At 37.2% G+C, this 12,494-nt stretch overlaps 1 protein-coding gene across 1 annotated transcript in view; it reads left to right on the top strand.

Moving 5' to 3' along the window:
* The window catches only part of NEK5 (NIMA related kinase 5), an 87,703-nt gene that overhangs the window by 3,154 nt on the left and 72,055 nt on the right, over positions 1-12,494 (top strand). The window contains exon 3 of the mRNA XM_019668894.1: positions 9,148-9,244. Within this exon, the coding sequence (XP_019524439.1) occupies positions 9,148-9,244 (97 nt within the window). The remainder of the gene's footprint in view (positions 1-9,147; positions 9,245-12,494) is intronic.

Here is a 12,494-nt window from a genome sequence, read left to right as displayed (position 1 = left end):
AACATGGGCCAGTGAAGCGACGTCCTCCACAACTAGACTGAAGAACAAAAGGACAGCAACTTGTCTGTTCCCCTTCCCCAATTCCCCAGCGCTGCTTCCCTCTCCTGATTCCCCAATAAAATCTTAAAAAAAAAAAAGGAATCATTTTTGCTATATTCCCCTTGGTCGGTGTTCATGTCACCCACTCTAGTGATGTGCTCGTTTGAAAATATATTGAGACAATAATGTCCATGGTGTGCTAGAATCAATTTTCAGGCAAGTTTTGTTGGTTTCCTTCTAGAGGATTTATAAACGAGAGTAGCAGAAAAAATTTTATGCAAAATGTGTGCAAAATGGACTACTCAAGTTGTACAATGTGAATGTACTTAGTGTCACTGAATTGTACATTTAAGAGGGTTAAAATGTTATAAATTTTATGTTATGTTTATTTTATCACATTTTTTAAAATTGCAAAAAAAAAGGGACTATCCAAACTTATATTAAAGCTCAAAGTATAGATGATTAGCTTCTAGGAGAATGCTTTATTTATCACTGTAGATCCGTTTTCAAGGATCCAGGGCTTCTACTAATGTCCCCTTATTCTAGTGACCTATCAGAGCTTCCTTCCATTACAGTATTCTGTTCACTCTCTTCTGTTTATCTGACTGCTCTTCCTCAAGCCTCTCTGTCTCCTCACCCTCTGCGTGCCCTTTGCCAGCTCTCATCTCTTTCTGTACATTGTGAAATCACCTCACTTCAATCTTTACCACTAAGAAAATCACTCCTAAAATTCTCTCTCCAGCCCTGATACCTTCCAGTGCCCTAACTGCCAGCTAGATATCTTCAAGTAATCTCTGTTAGTAATATCGGGTTGTCAGAAAAGTCATGACGCATTTTTGCAATGAAAAACATAGAAAAAAATACATCATGACTTTTCCGACAACCCAATATATTGTTGTGTAACATATTGCCCAAACTTAGTGGCTTAAACAATAAACATTTATGAATATTATCTTGCAGTTTCTGTGCATCAGGAATTCAGGGCAAGGATCATTGAGGACCGTTTTGGAAGGGACCACAGTTGTACTCGAAACAAAGCAGAAATTTCTCATCTTTCTAAGCAGACCCACTTCACCTGCTGTGTGCTGCACACTGTTAATGATGTTAGTGTCCTTATGATATCCAGGCTCAAAACCTTGAGGTCCTCTATGAATTTTTTCTCTCTCTGCATCCAATTTTTTGCTAAAAACTGTTGACTGTCTTCCTTGATTTTGCTTCATTACTTTTGTTGATGCCCTGGGTCACTTGGATCACTTCTGTAGCTTTCTCAAGGCTCCTATTTTCATACAGCACAATTTTGATAATGTTCCAGTTATGCCTCCAAACCTTCACTGGGACAGAATTCATAAAGGAAACAATGGCTAAGTTTGACTACAGAAAGATATAAAACTTATGTGTGACAGAGAGAGAGAGAGAGAGAGAGAGAGAGAGAGAGAGAGAGAACAACAAAAAACCCCACCATGAATAAATGATGAAAGAACACTGACAAAATGTCAAAAATATTTGCAAGTATTGACTAAAGGGTGCTAGCTTTTTATAAAAACAAAACAAACCGAAAACCAAAACCCATAACTGAAGAAGTCATATAAAAGTTTCAAACTCATTAGTATACTAATTAAACAAATATCACTTTTTGCTTCTACAATTGGGGAGGATTAAAAAGAATATAAAAGTGGGAGAAAGCAGGCAGTCTCTTACTATACTGATGGGAAGGTAAATTGGTACCACCCTGAGTGGAATTTATCAAGATGTATCAAAGCCTTGGAAATGATCCATGCCCTGTCTGCATTATTGACAAGGAGTAAGGTCCACAATATGTTGTAAAGATGAAAATATTCAGGCCACAAAAAGCTATGTGTATATATACACGAGGTCTAGCAATTAAGTTCTTGAACTTGTTGCAACTATGTTGCTAACCTTTTTTAGTATCAGAGGGATTATTTTCATTGTGAATTTGTACCAACTGGACAAACAGTTAACCAAGTTTACTATTTGGAATTGCTGAAAAGGCTGCGTGAAAAAGTTAGACAACCTGAACTTTTCACCAACAATTCATGGCTCTTGCATCACGACAACACACCAGCTCACACAGCACTATCTGTGAGGGAGTTTTTAGCCAGTAAACAAGGTGTGTATTGGAACACCCTCCCTACTCACCTGATCTGGCCCCCAATGACTTCTTTCTTTACCCAAAGATAAAGGAAATATTGAAAGAAAGACATTTTGATGACATTCAGGACATCAAGGGTAATATGATGACAGCTCTGATGGCCATTCCAGAAAAAGTTCCAATATTGCTTTGAAGGGTGGACAATGAGCTGGCATCGGTGCATAGCTTCCCAAGGGGAATACTTTGAAGGTGACTGTAGCGATATTCAGTAAGGAGGCATGTAGCACTTTTTCTAGGATGAGTTCGTGAAGTTAATTGTCAGAGTGTGTGGTATGTGTAGAATGATGCAATCTTTATAAAAATATATACATTATCTATATATCTATATATATATGTATGTGTATGCCCACAGATATATTTCATATACATATAAAGAAAAAAAGACATACTTGTTATTATCTAGGTGGAATGTGGGATTATTAGTAATTTTTGCCTTGTACTTTTTATGTTATTTTACTCTTCAGATTAGTTTTGACACCCTCTCTGTTTTATTCCCAAATACCTTTTCCATCCTTCCCTTCATGTACCCTTCTGTTTTTTCATATACAAATCCTTTTCACTCTAGCTTCTGTGCTCCCTCATGGGGCTGTTACTTCTAAGAACGTCTTTGCCTGCCCATCTTCAACCATTAAGATCCCACTTGTTCAAGACTGAGCTCCAGGATATTTTCCAGAGCCTTCCCACTTTAAATACTAATCTCACTTTCTCTGTAAACTCATAGCTTTTTATGCATATTAGTACTGCTGTTAATGGTACTGCTTGCTTTCTGCTTTGAAGTACTTTAGCTGTTTGTTTTGTTCCTTCTCCCCCTTCTTAAATTATGTGTTCTATGCAGGCAGAATCCATGTCTCATTCATCTTGATATTCCACACACCACCTAATAATACTTTGCATCAGCAGGTGTTCGATAAATTCTTACTGGATAAATGATTCAATGAATAGATACTTTCAGGACCTCTAGCTCTATTGTTAAGCTGGTGCACACTTAGGAAGTATAAAACCATTTTAATTCTAAGTAGAGAAGAAACTATTTGGGAGGTGAATCTGTTACCAAACCCAGGGGGTTTGCTGCTTGGGGTGTTAATGAGGCGTGGTTGTCGTTAGGTGGTTTTATTTACTGGCAGCAAGTAAAGGAAAACAGATTTCACATCCAAAGCTCTGTCTCCCAGACGGGAGGCCTAGCTGTTGCTTATATACACTGTTTGCCTAATTACATGTTGATTTCTTCTTGGCAGTTGGCTAAAGTATCATTTTGGTCAAGCTCATGAGGTTACAGCTGCATCTGCAAAATATTGTGCTACATTTTAACATTTGGCAAAAATAGTATTTAGTAAGAACTGCCCAGACTTTCAGACCTTGTCTTATCTAACAAATCTTCTGTAAAAATATATGTATTACTGTATTTCATATCTCTCCCATTCTTTAGTATAGATAATAAACTATTTTTCTAATACAGCACTGATTATTTTTTTTCATCTTTTTACTCATGAACCAACGTTGTCTCCATGCACTAAGTAAGTATAATGTTGTATTAGGTCTCAGTATTCTCTTTTCCATATTTCTTTATGTTATCATGTGTGCCTAGCAACACTTGTGTCACAGTATCCAAATATATTCTTTCTTCCTTTCTACTCTAATGTAGTTTTTCATTACTTTTTATCTTGAGAAATTTACTTTTTTTTTTTTTTAAGATTTTATTGGGGAATTGGGGGAGGGGAACAGACAAGTTGCCATCTTTTTGTTCTTTAGTCTAGTTGTGGAGGACGTCCTTTCACTGGCCCATGTTGGTATTGTGATCATTGTGCTCTTCCCGGCTGAGGCAGATTGGTTGCCGGCCATTGGATGGCCGCTCACGGTGGCTGCCGACCACACATTGTAGCTTATGGCAGCCCACTGCAGCCCCACTGCAGCCTACACTGTCCCCGGCAAATCACGGCAACTCAGCTTCAGGTCGAGCTGTTGTTCACCATCTTAGCTGTAGAGGGCGCAGCGTCACTGGCCCATGTGGGACACGTGGGATCCCAACTGGGGCCCTGGTGCTCCGAGCTTGCGCTTCCAAGCCAACTCTTAATCAAGGAGCCACTCTGCCAACCCAATTTACATTTCTTTTCATCTCTCCAATGCCTCTCTACTCAGCAAACTGTAGACCCCAGAACTTAAATTGCTTATTTTGTTACAGGTACCAAAAAGCTAAAAGAAAATATTATCATGCTACTGTTATCAAGCATACCCTTTTATTTCTTGCCTCAAAAAAGTGTTATATGTTTTCTTAAGATTATAAATATAAAAATTTTCATTGTAGAAATTTTGAAAAGAACCCAAGAGGAAAATAAGACTATTTAGAAGAAAATAAAAATCATTTATAACCTCTCTCTTAATCACTATTAATATTATGGTGTATTTCTCTCCAAGCTATTTTTAATGTATAAATGTACTTTATAAGTTACTAGAATGATTAGTTTCATGGTGGATATACTCTTTTATAGCAGCTTTTTACACTTTGTAATATATTGTGAATATTTTCTCATGTCATTAAAAGTTTTCATATAATGAAATGTTCTCATATGATAATATTAAATGTCACAATAATAATAATGATAATGTTGCCACTGACTGAGTGCCGATTATATGTCGTGCTATCCTAGGTGTTTTACATATACCTTCTTTTATCCTACCAGCAATCCTAAAAGGCAGCTTTCATTGCTCTCATTGTATAGGTAAAAGAGCTGTGGCTCAAACAGGTTGAGTAATTTACTCAAGGATGCACAGTAACCAGCACATCTTGACTCTTTCTCTACTCTTTTTACTATAACACATTCCTCCCTTGATTTTTAATGACTGCGTAGTGTGACATCAGGTTAAAAATACCATAATTTATCTAACTCTTTTTCTACTTCAGATAATTGTTTGATTTTTTTTGCTATGATTAAATAACATGTAGAGTATGATTCATTTTTAATAAACAATATAAATAACATATAAATATATATGTATGTATATATTTACCTATACATGCATTAAATAAAAAGGGTCTAACAATTAACAGCAGTTATCCCTAAAAAATAGGACTGCATGGAGTGGATGGGAAAGAAAAGGGAAAGTTTCCATTTTACCTTATTCACGTCTATCTGGCTTAAAATATTTTTTTAAATCACAAGCATGTATTTTTAGAGTAATTAAAAAACTGATAAGACGCTTTAGTCACGACTTTTGTATGAGAATCCTTGGGCACATTCCTGATTATTTTCTTTGGATAAATTTCCAGAAGAAATAATAAGTCAAAAATAGGAGCATTTTAAAGTTTCGTATTAATACTCTAAGATTGCCTTCCCAAAACGATTTTACAGTTTATAGACTTAACACCTGAATATATGATTCCATTTTGCTGCTTTCTGCCTCATAGTGGTTATTAACATTCTTTTTGTCTTTTCCAATTTCACAGATGAAATGTTACATCAAATTTTGTTTTAGTTTTTATTCTTTAATGACTGAGTGAGACTGAATTTTTTTGTTTATCAGCCATTTTTATTTCTGTATATCAGCCATTTATTTTGTGTGTGTGTGTTTCCTATTCATGTATTTTGCCATATTTATATTGGAGTTTGCCAAAATACATTTTTAATTAATTCTTATTAATTGCCAGAATTCTTTATATATTACAAATACAAAATCTTTGTCAAATATATTGCCAGTATTTTTTAACCTAACGTATGTTTGCTTTTAATTTTGTTTATAATATTCATATGAAAAATAGTAGTTAAAATTTTTTTAAGGAGCTAAATCTATCAGTTGAGTAGGAGTAATTCAGCATTTTTTGTTTTGAAACTCATATGTACTGTCTATACCATTCAAATTGGTGGGGGGAAGATATTGAAGCTTAGAAGGGTTAAAGAACTTACTGGATACGTAGCTAGGAGGTCACAAAGCTGGGATCGAGAATGTTAGTTTTTTACAAAGTCTTATTTCTAAATGAGGATGAGAAATTTGGAAACACACATTATGTGTGGGTCAGTGGTAAAGACCTTACAGAAGGAGCAGTGGAGAGGAACAGGTACCCATGGAGGCCAGAAAGGTGGGGCAACTGGTCTGGAAGTCAGGGTAGAAATGAGAAGTTGGCAAAGTGCCAAGAATGAGAGACTGAGGGGAAAAAGTAGAAATGAGGTGTGGCCACTGCCATCGACACCAACACATTGGAAAAGTATTGTTCAGCAAGTATACATGAAGTCACAAGAGACAATTTTTATTTGAAAATGAAAAATGCATTAATCTTAATACAGAACTTTACCGGTCTGATTTATGTGATATGTAACACATTTTTGTGTTTAAATATTATTTCTTTCTTCTTGACAGTGATTGCTCCTGGACGATTGCGTTTTTATAAAGAGTTCCTTTGCTGCTAAATGATAAATACAAAATAACTTTTCTCTAGATGCCTAAATAATTAACACAGCATCACCAGCCCAACTGAACTTAAAAATTTTTTTTTAATTTTTCAATTGCAGTTGACATTTAATATTATATTAGTTTCAGGTATACAGCATAGTGGTTAGACATTTATATAACGTACAAAGTGGTCACCTGGCTAGGTCTTACCCACCTGACACCATATATAGTTATTACAATATTATTATTATTATTATTATTTTTAAAGATTTTATTGGGGAGTTGGGGGAGAGAATAGACAAGTTGCTATCTTTTGGTTCTTAAGTCTAGTTGTGGAGGACGTCGCTTCACTGGCCCATGTTGGTATTGTGATCATTGTGCTCTTCCTGGCTGAGGCAGATCGGTCACTGGCCATTGGACGGCCGCTCACAGTGGCTCGCAGCAGCTCAAACTAGCTGCTGGCGGCTCACGCTGGCTGCCAGCCACTCACAGTAGCTTACGGCAGTCCACTGCAGCCCCACTGCAGCCTACGCCGTCACCGGTGACTCACGGCAGCCCAGCTCCAAGTCGAGCTGTTGTTCACCATCTTAGCTGTAGAGGGCACAGTGTCTCCGGCCCATGTGGGATCCAAACCGGTGGACCTGCTGCTCAGAGCTTGCACTCTGAAGCCAACTCTTAATGAACGAGCTACTCAGCTGGCCCTACAATATTATTGACTATATTTCCTAAGCTGTATTCTATATTCCTGTGACTATTTTGTAGCTGCCAATTTCTACTTTTTATCCTTTCACCTTTTTCATCCAGCCCCCCAACCCTCCTCTCATCTGTCAACTATCAGTTTGTTCTCTGTATCTATGAGTTTGTTTCTGTTTTGTTTGTTTATTTTCTTTTTTAGATTCCACATATAATTGAGATCATATGGTATTTGTCTTTCTCTGTCTGACTTATATCACTTAGCATAATACCCTCTAGGCCCATCCATGTTGTTGCAAGTGGTGAGATTTCATTCTTTTTTATGGCTGAGTAATATTCCATTGCATAGATGTACCGCTTCTTCTTCACCCATTTGTCTTTTGATTAGAGCATTTAACCCATTTACATGTAAAGTAATTATTGATAGATACATAGTTATTGCCATTTTTTAATTGTTTTCTAATTGGTTCTGTAGTTCTCTGTTCCTTATTTTCTTGCTCTCTTCTCTTGTATGTTGATGACTTTCTGTAGTATTGTGTTTGGATTCCTTTTTATTTATTTCTTGTATATCTCTTGTAGATTATTGGTTTGTGGTTACCATGTGCTTCATATACCAGAGGTGCCAAAAAATGTATACACATGTCTTGTAGTCATCTTTTGTTATTGGTATATATTGAGTATTACAATTTTAATACAGGTTTTTCCTTTCTTAAAACGTATATACATTTTTTTGGCACACTCTATATATGAAGCTATGTTTATAGCAGTCTGTTTTAAGTTGATAGTCCCTGAAGTTTGAACACATTCTAGAATCACTACCGTTTTTACTCAGTCCCTCCATGTTTATGTTTTTGTTATTATGTTTTACTTCCTTTGTGCATTTGTATGTTTGTGTGTATCCTTTAGTTTCCTGTTGTAATTACACATGATTTCCTACTTTTGTCTTTTAACCTTTGTATTAGCTTTAGTATTGGTTGATCCACTGCTTTTATTATGTTTGCCTTTGTCAGTGAGAATTTTTTTCTTTATATTTTCTTATTCAAATTTTTTATTTTTTCTTCTTAAAGAAGTCCCTTTAACATTTCTTCTACTTCCCTCCCCCCCCCCCTTTAACATTTCTTGTAATACTGTTTTGGTGGTGATGAACTCCTTCAGCTTTTTTTTTTTGTCTGGAGCCAACTGAACTTTTAATACAGCAAAACTTCATCAGAAATATTTATTTTTTGTTTATGATTGTCATTGACAAACCATTGATTAAATATTAACATAAGACACTTTGCTAATTCTAGAAATATTTCCTGATGTTGAGAGATTGGTTTCAGAAGTGCCATTAAAAGCCAGTGAAGGGGCAGCCAGTTAGCTCAGGTAGTTAGAGCACGGGCTCATAACACCAAGGTTGCCAGTTCGATTCCAACATGGGCCGTGGAGCTGCGCCCTCCACAACTAAATTGAAACAACCACTCAACTTGAAGCTGATGAGTCCTGGGAAAACACACGGTTCCCCATTAAAGTTAAAAAAAAAAAAAGCCGATGAAATCCTGGAAAACTTTAGATCAGCGGTTCTCAGCCTGTGGGTTGTGACCCCTTTGGGGGTCGAATGACCCTTTCACAGGGGTCGCCTAAGACCATCGGAAAACAAAAAGATATTTACATTATGATTCATAACAGTAGCAAAATTACAGTTATAGAGTAGCAACGAAAATAATTTTATGGTTGGGGGTCACCACAACATGAGGAACTGTATTAAGGGGTTGTGGCATTAGGAAGGTTGAGAACCGCTGCTTTAGATGGAAGTGAGCCAAAAGCATGCTCTTGAAAGTAAGTTATCTTTACAGACTATTCTATCTCTTAATATAATTTAGATGCCCATCCAAGAAAAAGAAGCTTCAAAGAAAGAAGTCATTCTTCTGGCAAAGATGAAACACCCTAACATTGTAACCTTCTTCAGTTCATTTCAAGGTTTGACTTTCTAGCATTCTTAAATTATTTTAATAAAGTATAAGCATGTAGACTTCTATAAATGATATGTTCCTGAGAACTGTGTATAGTTTTTGTGAATGGACTCGTTTTCCCATTTACTTAAATTGTAATTTAGGACATCATCTTTATTTCTTCTTTAGTGAGTTTTTGTAGACAGCTTTCCCACATTTTCTTCAGTGTTCTCTCCTCTCTTTAATTCTTACTCCTTCAAATAGTTCAAATTTGCAGTAACAACACCCAAATTTCAGAGACCTACAGTAATACACACCTATTTCTCACTCATTCCATGTTAGTTGTGGGTGGGCTGGAGTCTTAAATCTGGGGTGCAGGTGGAAGGGGCAGCCCAGATACGGAGCATGCTGTTCTCCTGAGCAAGAGAAAAGGGCACGACAGAGAGCCCGCCACACCATCACTCTCAGAGCCCTGCTAGGATGTGGCATGCTTCTCGTTTTCCTTAAGGGCTCACATTCCTTTTGCAAAGCAGCCTCACAGCTAACCTTGATAATGGAGTGGTGAGGGGAGGGTATACTCTGCCCACATGAACTCCTGGAGGTCCTGTGGCAAGGGGGGTGGGGCTGTCCAGTCCTCTTACAGAGAGGCAGCTAACAGCCAGGCACCATGGCCATGCAAATGGCATAGAGGGGAAAACTTAAAGGAAGCAACCCTTCCATTTGCACACTTGAATTCAAAATCTGTCTCCATCCATCACTCTACTCTAAAAGTAAGAACAAAACAAAACAAAAATAAACATGAAAAGTGCATGGGTCAGAAACCATCCATTCACTTAACAAATGTTTCTCGAATGCTTAATACATGCCAGGCATTGTTCTAGGTGACAGGAATAGAGCAATGAACAAAACAGGCAAAAATTCCTGTCCTGATGGAGATTACATTCTAGTGGGAAGAGAGACAATATACACATACCCAGTCTGTCAGGTGCTTATAGGCTGTGACAGGGCTGCACGTGCCCACGGTTCACCAGGGGCATTTCCCATCCCAGCGCTCTGCACTGTGGTGCTCATTCGTAGGTGGTAAGTAGTTCATGGAGGAAGAGTGTTACCTAGCTATCTTCAAGCACCAGCAGGGGGCTAAAAATCAGTAAATAAATGAACATGAACACTGTTATTTGAGCTTTCACACTGTGCAGGGCACTGTATCTTACAAATGAAAACCACTTCATTCAAAATAGTCTCTGTGTGCAGCCCTCTTTAGCTGCTGGGTATTTAAAAGACTCTCAGGGACTCTTCTGAGGTCTTCCTGGGAGCTGAGCAGTACACATGTATCAAAAGAGTTTTAAGGGACAGCCACTAAACAAAGTGTCTACATTCTTTTTTATTATAAAAAAAGTAAAATTTTTAAGAACTTTATTTCACAAAATATGTAAAACCCTTAAAATACCCTGACATCCCAACCCATTTTTGGTTGTCAAAAGAGAAATAATGTCCATTGAAAGGAAGCTTAGTGAAGGACATTAAAATGATTTGCTTATTTCCCAATTTGGAGTTACTTTGCCAAAGAGAATATAATATTAGTTCTACAGTGAAAGAATTATGCATTTTTACCCCAACTTCAGAGGCAAGATACTTGAGAATTCCAACTAAGTGTTTGTCTCCCACCTTATCATTTAATTGTTAACTCAGAAATAACATCTTCTCAAGGTGCTTATTTTGTCTTTTTTCCCCCTAAAATTTATTTTTCATAAAATAGCTGCTTTGAATGGCTTCTAGCACCAATCACAAGTATTTTTAAAAAAAAGCCTACACATTTTTTCCCTTGTAAACTTGCTTTCTGATCTCTATTTTTTAACTTTAGCATTCTTTAAATTAATCAAAATGACTGAATTTATTTTATGTTTATGCGAATATTTGGAGTTACACAAGTACAGTGTCTACATTCTTGATCGTTGATTCCTAATAACAACAGATCTTTCTTTTCCTCATTCTTTGGGCTATTACTGTGACTCCCTGTCTGGCTGCCTTCTACTCATCCTCAGGCCTTCTCTGACATCACAGTTCAAATTATAGCCCCCTTTACTGAACTTGCCCAGCACTTTCTACTTGTGTGCAAATGTCTGTTTATATAGACAGTTATGAATTGCTTTAATATTTGTCTCCCTTTTAAATAGTAAATTTAATGGATTCTTTTCCACACCACTTGATCCACAGCATCTAGCACATAGTAGGTGCTCAATACAGTATTCACTGAATGAATGCATGGAGTGGACCATTTTAAAGACTGGAATATGATTTTATACCATAAAAAAATGGATATTTGAGGGCAGCTTACCCTGGGTACTATTATAAAATTAGAGGTCATTTTTACAGTATAAATGACCTCCACTGAGTTTGTTTATATTGTAAACTTAAATTTTCCAATGACAGCTTTTATCTTTTTTTAAGTAGAGCACCCCTGTGCTTAGAAAACCTAGAGCTATTGTGTTGCCTTTTCATTTGCCTGGAAGATTGTTGGCACTTAAAACACCAAGCTTCTCTGAAAGCCTCAGAGGTCCTTGCAGCCCCTGACTACTGGGGATTGGAGATCAAGCCTTTGCTTCCCCTCAGACAGCTCTCGTATTTCTGAACAGAAGGACCCGGCTCTAGTTCATTAAATGTTTCTCTGTAGGGACTATGAAGTTGTACAGGTTTGAAGCAACATACGGAAATAAGGAGAATGTGGTGAGATTCTCCTGAGGCTAAATTAATTCCACTTACATTTCTTCGGTAAATGTTTATCAAGTACCTATTATATGCCAGGCATGTTCTAGGTCTCGGGGATATACATACCTCAGTGAACAAAGTAGGCAAAAATCACTGCAGTGTTGTTTTCTGTCACTGTGTAACAACGACTGCATTGTTAGTGGCTTAAACCAACACCCACTTATCTCCCAATTTCTCTATGTCTGAAGTCTGGTCTTGGCTTAGCTGGATTCTCTGCTCAGGGACTCACATAGTAGAAATCAAGATGTCAGCTGGTGCTCATAGTTCTCTTCCACGCTTGTTCAAGTTGTTGGCAGAATTCATTTACTTGCAGTTGTAGACCTGAGGTGTCCTCCTTCTTGCTGGCTGTTAAGTGGGGGGTGGTTCTCTGCTTCTAGAGGCCAACTTCCCTCCCCTACCATGTGGCCTTTTAAGAAGCCCTCGCCTGCATAGAATCTCTTAACTTCCTCTGTCTCTGACCTCTAAGCCCAATTTTATTTTATATTATTTTATTTTTTAGCTGAGCTGTCCTG

This window comes from Hipposideros armiger, unplaced genomic scaffold, assembly GCF_001890085.2.
Source record: "Hipposideros armiger isolate ML-2016 unplaced genomic scaffold, ASM189008v1 scaffold_541, whole genome shotgun sequence".
NCBI classification, from domain to species: Eukaryota; Metazoa; Chordata; class Mammalia; order Chiroptera; family Hipposideridae; genus Hipposideros; species Hipposideros armiger.
This window is presented reverse-complemented; position numbering and strand designations above follow the sequence as displayed.